Genomic DNA, 20805 nt, shown 5'->3' with positions numbered 1-20805 from the left:
ATTAAACCAGTAATTGTGTAAGTAATTGTAATTGTAATTGTATAAGTAATTGTATTAACAATAATGACGTTATTGCCAAACAGCCGCTAAGGTTAAAACTAAACCAATAATCAAAAAAAAACTGCCAATTGTATCAATTATTATAACTATAAATTTTCCTATAAAAATCTTTATCAATAAAAAAAAAAAAAAATAACCAAATATAAGACCAAAGAAATTATGCCTTGATGCGGCCTAATAAGTTCTTCGCAAACCAAATAATAAAACGATAAGAGAAAAAAAATTTTTCTCTCAAGACAATTATAGCGTGTACCTGCAGAAAAACAGTGTTTATCAAATTTTTACTAACCTTATAAACGAGCCACGGCCTTTGGTCAGAGTTAATCCCTATTCCCCCCCAGTAAGGAATATAATATAGTAAGTCACACATGTTTTCAAGAGCTAAGTCTCGTCCACTATGGAACAAATATAATTAACTGAGGTTACCAAGGCGATAATAAACTTATATATGATTAATTCAAGGGTAATTTCAAATACAATCATGCGGAAGTTAAGTTGTAAAGGAGAACAAGCGAACAAATTGTAGCATCTGTAAAGCTACTGCCCTTTGTTCTGAGAAATGTTTCCGAAAACCCTAAATCATAAGGTAAATCAAAGCTAAATCCTTGAATTCTCTCCTTAAATCAAGTTCCGACAGACGAAAAACCTAATGAAGATTAACACGATAAAATGCCAAAGAAAAGGAACCCCAGAATGAAATGGGTCCTTTTCAAATAACAATTGCAAATCCCCCCCCCTTTTTTTATCGGCACCCAGCTCACTTTTTTGGCCCGTCCGTGGCATAACGTAAAGTGCCGCGATATAAAAAAAAAAAAAAAGTTAAGAGACTATTCGGCGAATACTTTTAGGATCATCTTAAAATTAAAACATATACCTGTGAAAATCTTAATAACACCATACCTGCGCCATGGGGCACAACCCCTATCACAAAAAAATGCGGAAACGTAATGAATGCAAAAAAAAAAACAGCTATACGTAATTATTTGCGCACTTTTAGGCGAAAATCGGGCCAATCCGCCGATTCCTAATTATTCACCCCCAGAATAGGGATAATATGCCCTACAACAACCCAGAAGGATTATGATTGAAAATAATCTATTTTATTATATAACAAGACCGCCATATGAAACAGTCCCTTGCGTTTAATTATATTTTTTTAAAGAAAAAAAAAATAAAAAAATATTTATACAAAAAATCTTATTTTATACCATAAAAATAAAAAGAAAAAAACCGAAAATTTAAATGATTCTCATAAAAAAAAAAAAAAAAACCACATAAAAACTACTTCACTAATTTAACATTACCAGTACACTACCTGTTATGAGCCCCCCCCCCTCAATCGTGCGGCACCTTAGTGGCATCAAAATATAGCAACAACGAATATATTTTAGTTTTCATTTGAGAATTATAAAGGAATTAAGTTCATATGGCCTATGCCAAACTACGAAACTCTCAAGTAATAACGCCACGTGGTAGAGATATGAAAAGCATTATAGACTAGTGTGTTGTTGTCGGGCTATGTACTGAATTTTGACTCCCAAATCAGTATCCTTGTTTGTGATGATTATTCAGCTAAAATTTACTTGATGGTAAGGCTTCAAAGGCTGTATATTTGGAAATCAATTTAGAACACGATATTCAGTGGCGTTAACTCCGCCACAGGAGAAGAATGATTTGACACCTTGAAAGTAAAGTTACACTTCAACTCACTTAACTCCCATTAACTAATAATATACAAAGCCGAGAAAAGTAATACTTTAGTCGCGTCACGGCTAAATAAAATATCAAAATAAATTAAAAGAACAAACATTACAGCCTACTAGCTGAATTTTTAATACATTAAAAAATAAGTCTATATTTTCAAAAAAAAAAGGGCCTTAGCTAAATTAATTTAAACTATGGATATTTAAAAAAAAAAAGATTGTTTAAAATGAAAAATTTACCTCGTTAATCATAAATTACTTAAGAAAATTTTGCGATACATAAGGGTTCAACAATTATAGAAATCGAATGCCACAGCAAGTTCCAATAGAAAACTTTAGAGTTCCCTCAAACCGATCGACAGATATCGCACTAATTGAAATATGCTAACCTGTAATATAATACAGTCCTTTCCTTAACGATTCAAACTCCAAAACCCACTCAGACCATTTAAAATATACTTTTGGCAAAAAAAAAAACCAGTATTAATACCACATGTAATTATCACGGTAAAAAAAAAAAAAAAAAAAAAAAAAAATTTTTTCTTTTATTTATAAAACAAAAAATTAAAAAAATCGAAGCCAAAATTTAGCCGAATAAACATTAGTAAAAACCCATACACTTCGAATGTAACAAAATTTTTTTTTCTCTTTCGGCAATCAATAAAAGCTTAATATACATGGAAATTCTAATTCATAAAAGCAAAATAAAATAGACAGTGAACAACCCAATGAAGTACTCTAGAAATGGAATAAGAGCAATAATCCAAATGTCCATATAGTATACGATGACGGATCAACCCCCAACCATGGGAGGTTAGAGCCAAGGATCAGCATGGTGTACGTTATTCCACCATGCAATCACTTGACTTCCATCCTCTGTCAAAAAAAGTTACATGAATATGAGACTTGATTGCACAAAAAGACGTTGCTTGGCAAACATTACAACTCCCTTATTTGTCAAACTTCCCGAAAAGATAAACCTTCAGTCCTCGGAAGCCATGGTCAAGTGGAAATGGCGGGTGGTGTCTGCATAGCATCCCATTTCCAGTAGGGCCATAGCTCTCTTGTGAGAAACTACCAGGCAGTTACAAGAATTGATCATCACTTAATGAGAAACAGCAGTCATGAATCTAAACGATGCTACACTGAGTCGTGGGGAGCCGGCGGGCAACTGTGATGACCCGTGATGTCTTTTATCTCATTCGTCGTTATCGTCTGGCCGGAAAACTCTCACGAAAAGACCAACTAACCTCTCTATAAAAAAGTGACCCGCGAAAATTACACTCACTCATCTCTCCCACATGGAAATAATGCGACGACAAAAGTGGAGGTGCAAGGATATGAAATAAAATAAGACAACGAAGATTGATGTGTGGTGTGCACCTTGGCGCGGTGCAGGAATGTAAGTGATTAAATTTCGTGTTCAGGTGCCATGCCGAGGTGTTTCCTACAAAAATCAACTCAAATAGGAAAAGCAACCCAAGAATACCAGTGAAAGTTAAATATCATGAATTAGAGGAATAAACTAAAAACAGCTAAAAATAATAACAAATATTGTCAAGTTAAAGGCACCTAATCAATCTATTACCATGCCTTAGTCATTAAAACCCTTTTCATATTTAGTTAATTTATTTCATAATTACTGATAAATTTTAAATAAAAACACATTTCCAGATACGGTGTGTAAGTAACCATCGACCACAGGTTAAGCGAAACGCCGGAACACGCAACCTTACGGTATGTGCTTATATTGAACCTAAAATCTAGTAAAACAATCAAAATAGTAACTATGATAAGATACCCGAGCCATCAAAAATTAAACAATCATAGACGGGAAAATAGAATCTCATGGAATCTTAAGAGAAGACATAGCGTAGATAATATTAATGCTCCATTAAGGGAATGGGGACTTGTCGATAACTTAATGAAAGAAGAGGAACTTATCAGAACAGTAGAAGATCTTGATTGTCCAAAACTATACTATCTTCTAAAATCTCAAAAAACTATGGTGGAACCAAGAATAATCCTAAGATTAACGGCAAGCCTAGTGCTATATGATTTTAGTGCACGTGCGATGACAAGAACACTAGAGCACACTAGACGAAGTGCCAACCTGGCCTTCCGAATCTTAGTACAACATATCCCAGCAACAAAGTATAGCTCGTTGTCTAAATATATTGCCGACAATATTTGGTACGACCAAGATGATAATAATATAACTACAATTTGGCCCATTAAGTTTCTCTCCATATTAATAGACCAAGGACATATGTTAGAAGGTGAAAACTTTCTTAAAATCTTATACGTCAATTGTGTAAACAATACATATCTAAATCCTATAAACCCTTCAATGGGACCCTCAATTTTCCAGGTTGCCCCAAGAGATTATAAAAACATAAAGAAAATAACCCTGAATTTCTTCCAAGATGAAAAGTTTGGGAGAAAAATAGTCCCTGGGTTAGACTTAATCGTGCGTGAGCAATTATGCTGTTGCCAGTCGCACGTAAATTTAAGTTTCTCTGTAGTAAAGATAATAAATGACCCATTGTCATTATCTCAGCTGTGCCGGAAAGTCATTCGTCAAAATATGCAAAGGAATGACATAACCGCCACTTTGGAAGGCCTGCACCTTCCAAACCAACTTTTAGTGTATTTAATGTACCTAAATATACCTGAAAACGGTAAAAATGATATAGTATTTGAACTCCAATTTCTGAGCCCAAATGTTTCTTCATGGGAAGATTATCGACTTCTAGATATGCTTAAATCTCCAAATTCAAAGGCGGCACTGCCGGATGATGCACCCATATTGAAATTAAAACCCAACCTCAGTGGGAGAAACTGTATATATAGATAACCTTGTTAAAATGAATGATGAAAGAACCCTATAATATTACCTGAAGTGTTATAACCATGAAAATCGATTAGTATCAAAAAATGCATTATAAACCAGTATTGTGTTAATATTTATGGAACTGCGAATTAGTGTAAATGTCACAAGATCTAAATAAATTATCAATATATTGACAAGAAGGTAGTTTCTTGAAAATCCTTATATTTTTAAGACTATAATGCGACAGCAAAGTCGTTAAACTAGAGTACGGAACTTTATGAAAGAAATTATGTTCGAACAAACAAATAGCTAGGTCCAAGGTGGCACTGGTAAAAAAGTAGTTCAACTTCATCCTAAAGTTGCCTTGTTTTTCACTCAAAGTAAATATTCATTATTGGTTAACATGGAGCTTTAAGTAAGTTATGGTTGAACGAATTAGTACCCGATGTATTGAGGAAATGCCGGTGAAAAGGTAGTTTGACTTCGACCTAGAGTGTACCATGATCATAACCAATCTTGAAAAAAAAATTATTAACTAGACAGAGATCAATAGAAACTACCTTCTTTTTGCCATTATTCTGAGATGTTCTGAAAAGACCAAATAAAGAAAAGGCCAAGGCAATTATTGACACAGAGTTCTTATGCATTAAACATGCCAAAGAAAAGGTCATGTACTTAGCGGCAATTATCATTGTGAATAAATCAAGGGAAGAAGTCTTCGCGAAAAAAAAAAATGGAACGTAAAATACGATTTAATAAAATATGACAAAAATCGTATAGTTTCGGAATACGATTGGCAAATAAACCCAAATATCGATCCGTAACAGGAAAATTGGGAATAAAATACAATGCGAGAAAGGGTTAGTACCTTCAATATATTTAGAAGCCATATAGCTAACGATGTTAGCTGTACGCGTAATAATGCAATCTATATTCAAAACCCTAAGGAATAAAATCAAAAAATTAGGAATAGATTACATTGCAAGATAAATTAACATATATTAATTTTAGAATTAGACAGGAAGGTGCGATTAACAAAGGCCATGATAATTTTCATTGTTCACGCAGTGGTCCAAGACGTCATAAGGCAGGGAATCATACCTAAGCATGGGAACTACCCCCAAAATAGTCATAATGCATGAGAAATATGAATTCTCCTATTCACAAGGAGACCGAAGATTATCACATACGTGGAACCGATCTGGAGCGTCTTCAGCTCCTTCTAAAGGAATATTTAGTCGTTCACGAGGCTGAAGCTCATTGATTCCCCTAACCATGAGGATTTTGTTGACTCAAGTTATGGAAAAATTATGAGACCACGGAGACAAAACCCAGAGGAAGATTGTATTGAGCCAAGCGAGATGCAAAGCCTAAACCCGGAACTCCCTGATAACCCTTAAGCAAAAAATAAGGGAGGACATAATCCAGCGAATGGGAGTAGAGGTCCTCATTCGTGCCATGTCCAATCCCAAATTTTCACTTAATTTTTTTGTGCAAGTCCATACAGCTGCAAAATATATTTCTTAAGCGGTATGGACACGCATAGACAATAAAGATTTGTAAATTTATGGTAAATCAAGACCTCTCATATAAACCATATTGCCTACCTCGCAAATAGTAGTAGAATAGAAAAGTAAATGTTAAGGTAGATGAGCGTTGAATAATATTTAAAAAATGTATTGAATATTGAATATGTGCCAAATGCACATATATACGTGTATACACATAGTCACTTATCATTTTTCTGATGAGTACCTCATTTATATGATAATAATCTAATGATTGCGGCAACATGCATGAAAGCATGAATTCTGCCTTTATTTGCTTAACGTTGTATTTAACTGTAACTGTACTAAGTTGATGTTATTAGTACCACTAATAATAACTATTATTTAAAAAAAATTGTCCACGCAGAATATTATGAAAACCGTATGTTGTTGTTATATATGTTTTAACTTATGTAATTGTAAAGAGCATATGATTCTGCCCAGATATTTATATTCTAGGAAGCAAAGTAATCAGTGCAGATTAATTATTGGGGTACCAGCATGCAACACGGATACAACCCAGTAGCATCTACTCTCGTCATTCATCAACCACCGACAAGTACTCACCAAGGAAATATCTCAAGACGATATCCTGATCACCAGTCCAAATCACAAAAACCTTGTACCAGGTAATTTTATCTCAAGCAATATCGGTAACTATACAGATATGCCTGAATTAATGATTACCTAAAGAGCCGCCTCGACCTGTCATGTCGTAAAACTGCATAAATACCCGTCAAATCCTTAGACGGCAACGGCCTTAAGATTAAATGTTTGGAACGCCAAGAATAATCCTAGAGTAAATCCCTCAAGGACTATGTATCTTAAGCCCCATGTCAGAGACAATATGTTAACCAAGACAAAAGGTTTAAGTTTTGACTATCCAATTATTGTCAGATGTCACAAAACCAAACCATCCTCCATGAGATGAAAAAACAATCATAATCAATTTTGTGGGAAACATAAACTGTACGTGCTAAATTTTTTCCCAACATGAAGTGTTCGGAGAAGAGAACCAAACTGTTATTACCGTTGTAATCTCCATAATTAAGCCCTCAATGATTGTGTATAATTAGATCAAGTTTTGATCCTGACATAAACAACGTTAAATGTAGAAACACAGCCCATAGTCCAAATAAAAAATGGATTGAACGTAGAAAATTTACGGGAAACACAGACTGTACGAGTATTAGATTTTCCGAGGATGAAAAGTGTCAAGAAGAGATACCCAGCCCAGCGATCAAGATACCGATTTCATGTAATTAATTCATAAGGGTTACATACCTAATCGACATTTCAACGAATCTACAACATTAACCCCTCGTATATGACGTAAGGAACCACGCACGGACAATTTTGTGCATACAGTCATACTTGCGAACAACATAAACACTTATTCCAAAGAACGAATGACAGAAAGCAAAACACCAAGAAGACAAACCATGAACAATTAGCCAACCCAGTAATTAAGTGAACGGAAGCCCAAAGTAGAGTGAAAACGTATGTGAGTAATATAGACACGTAGAATGATGAAGTAAGTGTGAAATCTTATGTATCTAGCTAATAACTTTAATGAACAAAAAGAGCTTTTCATAAAATATGAAAATCAGTGTAAATTACATAAGCTCAGTGTTGCAATCAGACATTAATATCAGAATCTATTAATGTGTCAAACCTTTTCTTGCAAATTATTTTAATTTTAATGTGCTAAAAAATTTAGATGTAGTTAGATGTTTTAGACGTAGACAGATGTTTTTGAAATCAAATACCTATCATACCAACATAGCGTCTGGTGGAAGTATAAACTAGCATTAAATAACAAAATAATTACAAAAGCGGAACTTAACTAGTTGGAGCCATATAGAAGTATTAGAACATCAAGTGAAGGAATTTTAATATTAGTTGAAGGGATAGTAATATAAATCGTGAAATGTAACGTCAGGTGGAAGTATAAATTAGCATTAGAAGTAGCAAACATGTATCACGTTAGGTAATAAAGCAATTATTAATGCCGAACTTAGATTAGTTAAAACTAAGTAGAAGTATTATCATATCAGGTGAAGGAATAAAAATTTAATCGTGTCATTTTAGCGTCAGGTGAAAGTAAAGTCGAGTATTAGAAAGGCAAAATGTACCATTTTCAGTGATGAGATAATCGTATAAGGTGAAGGTAAAATTAATGTTAGGTGGAGGAAATAATAATTACTATATAATCACATAACCTAATGTAGAAACTCTTTGGCCCCTTCGCCAAATCGAGTGAGTAGACCATAAACTTTAAAAGTTATGTTTTTACATGTATAGTCTAGTAGAGCAATCAAGTATAAAAAAAAAAAGAATATATATGAATTTTACCAAAGCAGAGCTAATTCAAGTAATAAGTACAAAATAAATTCTAAAAAAAAAAAAAAAAAAAAAAAAATCAAATTCGAAAGTGGGTGGAGCGTAACAACGATGAGTACATCGTTAAAAGTGGGATGGATGATATGTAATGGGATGGATTCTCAAAAAATATAAATCAAAAGACCCCAATTAAAATTTACCCCAATAAAATAACATCCCACAAGAATGTATACTCGAAAATTCTAGTAACCTATAGATCAAACAAAGATCAGGCGTTCAATTTAAAATACAGAAATAAGCGTAGTGAATTAAACAAAATTCTTTACCACAGAAAATGTAATAAGTAAATCTGACCCCCCGCCTTCAAAGTATTCAATAAATATTAGCTTGACCAAATCTCGCACGGCAGGTGACTAACACCTGTGTTCGAATAATAAGTACTCGAAAATACCAAACTGTCAAGAAACTAAAATTTATAATGCAAAAAAGAAGTAACTCGAGATGCAAAATATATTTGCTTAAGCTAATCGCTTTGTTCTTAAGTCTAAATTTAAAACTGGGTATCTTAGTGAAATTAATTAGTATTATCCCTTACAAACTTTCAAAGAAATAAAATATAAGTCCTCTGAAAATTAAGCAACACCCTGCTGGGAAAATGTTACAATATAAAACTTTGGTCGTTCGAAAAAATTCCAGAGCAATAGCTTGAAAGTAATAAGTTAAGCGACACCTGTTAGAAAACTATTGCAGTGTAGAATCTTTAGTTGATAGAAAAATTCAAGAGTTACATCTTAAAACTCATAAACTGTAATTAAACCCAAGTAGCTCATCGGCGCAAGCCCGTCCAATAGTACTGTATGACAATAGTGCAGCCAATGATGTCTAAAGCAATATACTCTGAGCAACTCCTAAACGTAACCTCCGGAATAGTTGCATAGTATAGATAGTTGGAACTTAACAATTTTGCACAAGTCTTACCTGGGTCTTCTAGGAGTCTTTTTTGAGTCTCAGTTTGAGTCTTGCACCATGATTACGGTTGTAATAAACTTTTGAAGTGTACAAACTTTGAATCATTTCATGTGTTGTGAATTTGTTGATATAACCAAGAACTCTGCGACTATTATGTAAGTACAATAAATGCATCATTATTTTATTTTACTCTCTTGTGTTAATATTTCTCAAGCTCGATAGTCCTTGTGGCTCCACTCGCTCCTAAGGGAAACTGAAACTCATCAATCTGATTTCGAGTCAGTATGGCCGTTAATATAAGCTCCCAACACGTTCTACTGCATTAAGCTCCCCTCTCTAGAAGTTCAGCCTCCACTCAAATAAGCCACTCGCGGACCGCTAACCAAGAGCTTAAATAAATTTACCATTGGATAATTTAATCGGAAATTCCCAAAAAAGATATAAGAAATAGTCATTTCGAAATCCCTCTCAATAGATCTAGCGTTAACAAACCAAACTCAGCTGACGAACTTTATCAAATGAAAACCCCCCCATTAGACCTTTATCAACGAAAAAATTAAGAACAAAACATAGTAAATCAAGAAGAAAAAAAAACAAACAACAGAACAAAAGAAAAAACAAAAGACAAACAAATAAATGAATTGTTAGACGGGTTTCCTCTAGCATTACCGAAAGAATCAATTATATAGGTAGATAATCTTTTAGTTGAAACTAAAACTTGAAAGTAAATATTATTCTAAAGATAAAACTTGAAAGCTAATAAAGTAAATATGTAAATATGAAGGTATAACCATGAAATTTCAATTACTGTCAACAATACTACTCGTCAAGAGCTATAGTGTTTCCCTAAAAAAATTCTATAAGAAAAATATGACTCACAACAGAATAATTGAATGCCTTCACGCTTCAAATATCTTTACACATTTATCTCGAAGCTATTAATTCTGCCTTTAGGCAGTTTTCTTCCTTGGGAACTATTTCTAATTTGAAAATCATTTTACAAATTCAATATCAAATATCGTCTACAACATGGTGCATAGAAAATGAACAATTTCGAACTTAAGCAATGAGGCGAAAATTCAATTTTAAGAAAGATAGAAAATATATTAGCTTTAAGATAGATACGTACGCACAAGAATCGATCAGATACAAATGATAAACTGATACGATATCAGTACAAAGAATATGGGACCGTCAAATAAACACTGCAATGTATTCATGATAAGCATGTTGAAATCAAAGACCCTTTTACATACATTATATGATATACAAAGGACATATTAAACCAAGGATTAACCAAAATATAATCATCTACTGAACAAGTACTGACAAAACCTATCCTCTCCACACAAAAAAGTGACCCTTTGTTACACAATTTACACAGACCCTTAGGTTATTTTTAAGACCCTTAGTTACACAATTCAATACAAATTTCCGGGTAACTCGTCGCCTGAATCACGCTCTATTGGCTGGGGTGATTGGCTGGGAGCAAAGTACTTTGGCTGGGAGCGATTAAGTAGTACAACATTTTGCGTCTAGAGGCGCTGAGGTACGCGGGGTCACTTTTGGAGAGTTTTCTCAGTACTTGTTCAGTCAGTAGATGATTAAATACTTTGGGATTAACTGATGTTAAGTGACAGATCTACACGAAGAGGGAAACGCAGAATTTGAAGACAAGGCGAAACTGCCTTTTGGAACCTGTATGGTTCTTTTGTGGGGAATATTAAGCCAGTAAAAAGAAAGACATTTTTCTTTAATCTGCAGAGGCGTAGCTAGGGTTTTCAGCGACTGGGGACAATGCTTGTTTTTGCACCCCTTTCCCCTACCATCGCTACCACAATATTTGGAACCCCATCAGAGGATGCATCCGGAGACAGCTGTCCCCCCTTTTCCCCCAGACACACCACTATGAGGCTGAGCTTTTTTTTGGAACAAGTAAACACTATTTCTCTCTGCTCGAAATTATGAAAACTTATTGACAACCGACAAGACTGGGTCTAGATCGTTTTCCTTAACAAAAAAGAAAAAAGTACTGTTATCTAGTGTTTCATAGGAAAGGTGCTAATTTTGTGGTAGTTTATTGTAATACAATATTTAATATTTAGTATATTATTTTATTTATATGGATATATAAATAATATTATTTATTATTTATCCATATAAATAATATATAATATTATTTATATTGTCATTTGAAACTGATTCAAGAACGATAACTACACAGACAAGACTTAATCCAAGATTTTTGTTCGGTGGTAGGGGGGTGTAAAAAAAAACTTTACAAAACGCATCAACAATTTGTTTACATGTATTTTGTTACTTTTTACGAGTCGACAAAATTTGAGGGGGGGGACAAACACAGTAGCCTATCCCCCGCCTGGATACGGCCTTGTATACAGTTGTGAATCCCAAAACTAAAATATGAATCATTTTTCTCTGATGTTTAAGGATCCCTCCGTCCCAAACCAACAGTGATAGCTGCAATTATGATAATTCGTAATCTTAACAAATTTAGGCTAGTTTTTATCAGTAATGCTTCGGTGCTGCCTATAATAGATTTGTCAATTGTTGTCTCATCGTCTCAGAATTTGTGTTTTTGAACTTGGCTCAGAATGTTACCATTTTTATCCATCCTAATGTGATAAAAACATATACAGCCTTGAGATGGTTCTCAAAAGCTTAAAATCAAGGCTATTTTACAACAAAAGGACTGTGTGTAAAATTCGGTTTCATCATAATCTTTATAAAAGCTAACTGTACGTACACCATCACAAATTATCTGTAACACATGTTTTTTCTCTTTCAAATATAGCTTTTTCCAGCTGCCGGCAATTTTTCAGTTGCGAAATTAGCTCTCCCAACGGGTCGCGTAGTTATAATATTGTGGCTAATCGTATTGATCGGGTATTAGAGGATTAATCTGAACCAAAATTGAATATTTTCTAGGGTGTTATATGTTTCAGTTAAAGCCAAATTACTATCTGATTTTTATAGCTAAACTAGACAATATAAAAGCTAGAATATAAAGTCTAAATCTTTTTGCGGTACTCTTGCATTATATGGGTCTTTACAAGGAAACCAGTCACGAAAAACCCGTTTTTGACGGGTTAACCGCTATAGAGTAATACAATGATAGCGTGGTTTTTATTGCGTATACGATATTTAAACTGTTCTTTTTGGGGTTTAGGGGGGGGGAGGTACCTAGGTTAGCTACGTATTTAATATATGCTATGCTTTACCCCTTACCGCCATTCCCTAATGTGCAGATATATAGCCCAAATTTGTTTCTGAACTATTATATATTCATCCTATTTTATTTTATTTCATTAGCAATAACCAAACTTGACTTTTTAGAAAGGCCCATATAATGCAAGAGTACCCTTTTTGCCGTCAGGGTAGGATATTTTCGGTAATTGTTAAGTACGTATATAATACGGGGTGTTCCCATTTGAGCGCTTTCCCATTTGAGCGCCACGGAATTTTGTTCCATTTGAGCGCCATGGAATTTTGTTCCCATTTGAGCGCCACGGAGTACCATTTGAGCGCCAAACCCAAAATTGTGATTTTGCGGTGGATGAAGCGTGGTTTGCTGCCACATTGACCTGTAGAAATATTTATTGCCACGAAGACAACGAACAAAACTGAGGATTTTATTGGGTCAATGGTTGTGAAAATAACTTCCATTTATAGTATTATAAACTAAGTAAATATATATAGTATTTATGTATACCATATATATTTACTACTAAAGGTATATACAGGTACTTATGCATTATGCGGTATCCACCGCTATATACTGTATGAGGAAAACAGACATGAAGACCCGTCGGTAAATTTTTCGCAGTTGATATTATTGACATAAGAATAAAGTAAACATACCACTCGATACCTTTTTTATGCTCTTTCCAAATAGAATAATCATTTTGTCGGATATGAATTTTACCCTCACCCCTATATATACCAATTCAGGGTATATATGTGCACATTAGGGGGGGGGGTAAATTTCATTTCTGATGTTAATGGGAGGTAAGTTTAAACTTTACCCCCACCCGCTAATGTGCAAATATATACCCTGGATTGGTATATATAGGGTTGGAGGTAAAATTCATTTCCGACAAAAATGATTATTATATTTGGAAAGAGCCTAAAAAGGCATCGAGTGGTGTGTTTACTTTATTCGTAAGTCAATAATATGATTTGCGAAAAATTTACCTGATCACCTAGCTATATCACCTAACATACGCAAAATATTATCTGGCGCTCAATTGGGACAAAACTGAACTAATTAAAATACGGCGCGCAACGGGGAAAGTCCCATTTGCGCGCCATGGCGCTCAAATGGGAAAGCGCTCAAATGGGATACACCCTATAATACACTCGAGAATTTGTGTCGCGAAAAACTAGTCAGGCAGCTTCTTTAAAGAGAGAATTTCTTTGACACGCTAGGCAATCAGGGGTTTCTCACTACAGAAACAATATTTAAACTTTAGTTTTTTTTTGGAATTTAGGGGCATAAAAAGATGCCTAGGCTAGGTTACATATTTAATATATGCTATGCTTTACCCCCACCCCTAATCTGCAAATATATAGCCCAAATTTGTTTCTAAACTATTATATTTTCATAATATTTTGTTCTATTACAATAGCATTAACCAAACTTCACATCTCGAATGCTTATTATATAGTTAACAAGTGCCAAATTTTTTTACCACAGATGCGTGTGGCGGTAAGCATTTATTGGTTGGTCACTTCTGAAGGAAACGTCCTAAAAATATTATGTATGGTGTCTAAAAAAGAACGCTCGATTTGAAAAGCCATTATTTTTAACTTTTGTTGCTGGCAACATTGTTTTGTATGTTTCGTTATCATTGACGTTATGTTTCGATACTGTGTGTTCATTTTCCAGGTTAATATTTGTGGTGTAATGTCGTAAATGTAGTGTAAGTGTGTGGTAAATTCAATATATAGTAGATTCAAATACAGTGTTTTTTTTTGTTTTGTTTTTAAAACCTTTATATATCATAATTCAATGCTCTTGAATTCTTATTCTTTAATTAAATAAAAAAAAACAAGTTTTTTAAATTGAAAGTAAGGAGCGACATTAAAACTTAAAACGAACAGAAATTATTCCGTATATGAAAGGGGCTGTCCCCTCCTCAACGCCTCGCTCTTTACGCTAAATTTTTTTATTGTTTAAAAAAATAAAGTTGTGAGAAAGAGTCAAACTTTAGCGTAAAGAGCGAGGCGTTGAGGAGGGGACAGCCCCTTTCATATACGGAATAATTTCTGCTCGTTTTAAGTTTTAATGTCGCTCCTTACTTCCAGTTTAAAAAACTTGTTTTTTTTTGTTTAATTTCTGATCGTTTTTTAGTTAATGCAGCTTTTATTTGCATAAAAATTTTACTTTTCTTTTGCTAAATGGATGTCTTTACAAATTAACTTACGTAACTAACTTCTATATTCGTATATTTTTCTTCTGGCAAAAAATACAAAGTTGCAGATTTTTGCAGATATGAGCTTGAAACCTATGTAATAGGGTTTTCTGATACGCTGAATCTGACGGTGTGATTTTCATTAAAATTCTTTCACTTGTAGGGGATGTTTCCCCCTCTTTAAAAAATCGAGTAAATTTTCTCAGGCTCGTAGCCTTTGATGAGTAATACTAAACTTAATAAAATTTATATATTTAGAATCAGCATTATAAACACATTCTTTTGATACATTTATTGACATCAAAATTCCGTTTTTAAAAGTTTCGATTACAATTGAGCCGTATCGCTTGTTTTTTTATTGTTTTTTTTTATTACGTATATGTTATTACGTGTATGAGGGGGTTGTCCCCTTAGTCAATACGAAGCTCTTTAATTTAAAATTTAAAAAAATTTATTATAAAAAAAAACCTTAATCAAAAAGGACTTTTAATTAGAATATATAGCTCTTTTGAAAGCACTAAAAAAACTGTAGCGTAAAGAGCGAGGTATTGACTTGGGGGAGAACCCCCTCACATACGTTATAATTTCTGTTCGTTTTAAGTTCTAATATTCCTTCTTACATTTCAGTTGAAAAAACTTGTTTTTTTTATTTAATTTCTGATCGTTTTATAAATAATGCTTGGAAATCCGGCGCCCCCTTCATAGAAATGTCCCTTACCCCAAAGAAACATCCTCCACGGACATATTCTCCAGAGTAACCCCCTCCTCTAGCCCCCCTCCAGAAAAAAATCCTTCCTGAAAATGGTTGTATACTTCCCAATAACCAATAAATAATGCTGGCAAGTCCGGCGCCCCCTTCATGGCAATTTCCCTTCCCCCATGAAAACTTCCTTCATGAACAGATCCTCCAACATAACCCCGACCCACCCTTCCCTCCCACGACCAGAAAAAAAACCTCCTGAAAACTTCTGTATACTTCCGAATAACCAATACTATATGTTAACATTCGGTAAATTTCATAACTTTTAGCCCTCCCTCTGGGTACTTCGGGGGCTTAAGTAATCCTAAAAGACATATTTATCATATTTTTGACAATGTTGAACAAAATTACTCTCTCAAAATTTAGATCAGGTAACTTTGAGGAAAAAATAAGCGTGGGAGGGGGCCTATTTGCCCTCCATTTTTTTTGGTCAGTTAAAAAAGGAACTAGAACTTTTAATTTCCGTTTCAATGAGCCCTCCCAAGATATTGTAGGACCACTGGGTCGATACGATCACCCCTGGGGGAAAAAAAACAACAAATAAACACGCATCCGTGATCTTTCTTCTGGCAAAAAATGCAAAATTCCACATTTTGTAGATAGGAGCTTGAAACCTGTACAGTAGGGTTCTCTGATACTCTGAATATGATGGTGTGATTTTCATTAAGGTTCTATAACTTTTAGGGGGTGTTTTGTCCTTTTTTTGAAAATCAGACGAATTTTTTCAGGCGCGTAACTTTTGATGGGTAGCACTAAACTTGATTAAAGTCATCTATTTGAAATCAGCATTGAAATCTGATTCTTTTGATATATCTATTGGTATCAAAATCCCGTTTTCTAGAGTTTCGGTTACCATTGAGCCGGTTCGCTCCTTACTTACAGTTCGTTACCACGAACTGTTTGATATCACTCATGTGGTTTCGAAGGAATGATGTCTCTGTTTTCAATTAAGAAAAAGAAAAGGCTTTGTCCTTTCATCAACAAATAGCTTTGAGACTCCCTTCTGTGTACAATGAAAGTATACTACAATTTATCTTATTTTGGCCTTGTTTTTATATCTCTGCACATTATATTTGCTGTTAAGTCAAGGAAAACGGATGCTATCTTGCTCTACAAAGAAGTAATAATCAAAATATTTTGCGGTTTTATGTGCTACTCGATCAGTACTTTCAACAGTTCTATTCTTGGTCATTATTGTTTCCAATTATGAACAGTTACGCCATAATTCATCACTCCATTTTGAAACACTTTTATTTTCAAGCTTTTTAATTTGTGCGTACCGATGCCTTAACTTTACGAAGTTGTGTAGTATTTTAGCTGAAATATGGTTTCTGTGTTATTTCGTTCCCCTGTACCTCGAATGGTAAGTAAAGACAGTATTGTCAATAGTGGCCGAAACTTTGAGAAACATAAGTTTGAAAAAGTGACTGAGGAGAACTTGTAGAAAAACGTAATTTTAGAGAAAGGGGAAAAACCTCCCCTAAAAAGGGGTGCGATTTGGATGAGAATCACACCGTCAAATTAAACAGATCTGAGAACGTTAGCTAGAGTAGCCCAGTCCTCTTCATGAGGAAAATAGATTTTTCCTAAGAAAGAAGGTCCCTGTGTTTATTTATGCTTTGTTTCGTTTTTTCCAGCACGACGTAGTGGGACCTGAGAGCGTAGAATGTCGGGAGAAGGCTTACTTGAAAGGAATTTAAATTGCTAGTAGCGTGTTTCCTATTTAAGCAGTGTCACGAAGAAAATGCCGGTTTTTACAGATTTTTGCCGAAAACTAGCAATGTTTGTCCGAGCAGGGCCAATATGCATCGATAGAAGATTATCTTATGTTCAATTTCAAATGTGCAAATTTTTTCATCAAACCTTCTGGTTTCTGAGCATATAATACCATGCAATGGCGTATTTGTTCGTAAACCATATAGACAGCCCATATAGAATAGACGGTTGTTATTTATTGGGCTACGCTTATTTGTAAATTTCATTGGACTGAGAAAGTCCATTCGTGATTCAGTTCATTTGCGGATAGTATTGAACAGGTGTGTCCCTCTGAAGAGAGGGGGGGGTCAGTTCTGTTCGGCGGGGTGAAGTGCATCTTTACTGACGTAGTCCTTATTATTACTTTTGGGGATGCTATATATATATATATATATATATATATATATATATATATATATATATATATATATATATATATATATATATATATATATATATATATATATATATATATATATATATATATTTAACGTTATGTATTACAAGTTAAAGAACTTATGTAATTTCTATGTTTGATATGAACTTCTGTTGTTTTATTTACTCAATGATATTAGATTTTTATTCCCGGGATTTTTTGGATTTTTTTTAGACATACATTTTTTTGAACCAGTATTACTACTAATTTTCAAGGAGGGGTGGGGTTCCAATTGGCCAACATCGGTGTTAAGAAAATGCTTAGCAATTCTATTGGCTTTTATAAGCTTTCTAGCATCTGTCCTTACCAGCTAGAGACTGTGAGGGGGATGGGGATCCTCAAGGCATAGTGCGAGTTTTTTAAATTGGAAATTTATTTTATAACTTTTTCAGTCTGTCATTTTATTTTCTGTCTCATTTGTGAAACTTGTTTTTTTCCCCAACCCAGGTTCATAGGCATAATTTTTTGGGGGGTGGGGGCCTTTTGGGTGTCTAGAAAATTTTAAAGTAATAAAGAACTGGTAGAGGGATTGAGTCTTCCTCGCTCCTTTTTACCCAGTGCTTCTGGTATCTACATTGAACTAACCGAAGCATAGGTGCAAATAATTAGAATTTCAGGGATTATAAGGTTAAAAAAATTCTTACGCTTTAATCTGCATGTTCTCCTGCAAATGCTACACTTTTACTGCTTTAATGAAAAGCAAAAAAGTTTCGGTCTTTATTTTTTTTATATTATACCTCTTTTATTCTTTTTCCTTATCTTTTTTATTATTAGTTATTTATTTATATAGTTTGGTATTGCAGGTCACTGGTGCTGGTCATGGGATTGGAAGAGAGATATCCTATATTTACGCAAGACTTGGAGCAAAAATTGTATGTACAGACTTAAATTTGGAGACGGCAACTGAAACTGCCTCTGAAATTCGCAAGCACGGAGGTTGGTATCGTAAAATATAAGTACGGTAACCTTGTGTTGATAAATCTTACATATTTCTGGGGTTAACTCAACCTTGAGTACCACCAGAAAATTTCACAAGGGGGTAGGGAGAACTACCAGAAGTTTTGTTTTTACCAGGATTTAATTGAAAATTTTTAAAATTGGAATTCAGTACATATATATGACCCCCTAGTTTTGTCTTTTTTTTTTAGTTCAATGATTTCATTGCCAAATTTTGTTTTCCTAGAGGTTAAATTTAATGCATGGATTATTTAAAAGTGTTTATATATCTCAGATATGCATGGAATTTTTGGAAATGAAGTCAAATTTGACCTAACCCTATACAATACAGTTGTATTCTATCGGATTAACGACGCTTCTTGACTGTCAAGGTCCTTGCGTTGACCCTGCAGTGTGTTGTTGCAGCTGCAGTCGAATTCTGGGTACCGTATTATTATGCTGAGATCAAACCCATTGCGCCGCCACAGGTTATCTAGCCCTTATAGTATGACCATTCGAATTTTGACTAAGCCCAGGCTTGATTTGGTGCTAGCACAAATTGTGCCCATAGACCTGAACTTATATATGAGCAATTGAAACTGCTTCTGAAATTTGCAAGCTTGATATAAATGAATGTTGGTAAATATGGTGGTTAGAGGTTAGGATTTATCTTATGTTCCTGTAGAATGGGGGTTTATTCTATAAAAAGAGGGAAACTTGAAATTAATGGGATCAAGGGCACAAGCACTTTTATGTAAATTATTTTACTTTTGTGTATTTAATTAATGTACTTTATGTAAATTTTTGCCTATGTTTTCAGAAGGAGGGGGGTACTGGGGCTTTGGAAGTATTGCGTATCTAGTATTTTGAGTAAAAATTGGCGTGAGTTACTAAACCGGCTTAAATTAAGGTCCAGTGTGCCTAATTCCTTCAAATGGCTGTCAAAATGAGAAAATGTAAAAGTGGAACATCATTTGCTATTTTCCAATTTGAAAAATAGTTATGAAAACTCACCACGAAATTCAAGCGAGTGTTTTTTTTTGTTTTTTTTTCATGTTTTTCAGTGTTTTTCATGTTTTTTTTTCTCCTTCTGTTTGTTTAAAAATACTGTTAGTTGACCATCAACTAGCTTAAAAAAAATATTCCTTCTTATTCGCTCACAGAGGAAGGAATTTCCCCCTGCGGTTGGTCTGAAAGGTCATCTCTTAGAAAAATCTAAAATATTGAACTATCAAGGGCGATTGTTGCATTTTACCCCTTCCCCCTCGCCTGAAAAAATCTTATCCCCTCCCCCTCCCAACAAGTTGGACCTTTGTGCCGCTATGACGATATAAGTCCTGCAATGCTTCGAAATAACATATATTTTTATGAATAACGTATGTTTATTGGTTATCATCATTGCTTCCAACTTACGTTGTGTTTAAAAGAATCTTGATAAATGATCGTCAGTAGTGTCAATTCACAAAACCGTAGGAGTAGGTGGGTAAAATATGTTTTCAACATTTAGGAGGGACTATTTTGTCCTCTGTTTTTATTTTCCTAATGAAAATACTAAAAAAGAAGGTATTTTTCAATGAAAATACCCAAAAATAAGCAGATTCTTCAAAATCTGGGAGGAGAGAAAATCAAAGAGGGAGACAAGAGTCTCCCTTCCAATTGCCGCCCCTATGATCATCGTGAGTGGTTTAAGTTATTTTTCTCTTCATCTGATTCATTTCCATGTGGACTCTATGGAGTAATACTAAAACTAGTTTTTCATTTTAGACGTCAAACAGCCGTACCTTCTTTTTTTTCAATTTGGCACAACTAAAATCGAAAATATGTTTCGTACAATGACCTACAAAACTAGTAGAAATTTTATGTGGATTGGTTCTGTTTCAAAATGTATATACAGTATACAGTTATTCTGTTTCAATGGATTTGGGTTTTAATGCATATACTACTTGTTTAATTACTTCTCCTACGGAGGGCTAATTTGGCTCAACTAAATTTATATTTGGCAAGTATTAGGTTTCAAATTTCGGTGTACGG

The 20805-nt window shown here is 34.1% G+C and overlaps 1 protein-coding gene across 2 annotated transcripts in view; it reads left to right on the top strand.

Annotated features, from left to right (window-relative positions):
- LOC148952469 (17-beta-hydroxysteroid dehydrogenase 13-like) overlaps positions 1-20805 on the top strand; it is a 106966-nt gene that overhangs the window by 55295 nt on the left and 30866 nt on the right. For both annotated transcript variants that reach the window (XM_089089906.1, XM_089089907.1), the window contains exon 4: positions 18642-18774. In XM_089089906.1, coding sequence (XP_088946032.1) covers positions 18642-18774 — 133 coding nt within the window. The remainder of the gene's footprint in view (positions 1-18641; positions 18775-20805) is intronic.

Source organism: Artemia sp. Qi Xiang Cuo, chromosome 5 (genome assembly GCF_049724085.1).
Source record: "Artemia sp. Qi Xiang Cuo chromosome 5, ASM4972408v1, whole genome shotgun sequence".
NCBI lineage: Eukaryota > Metazoa > Arthropoda > Branchiopoda > Anostraca > Artemiidae > Artemia > Artemia sp. Qi Xiang Cuo.
This window is presented reverse-complemented; position numbering and strand designations above follow the sequence as displayed.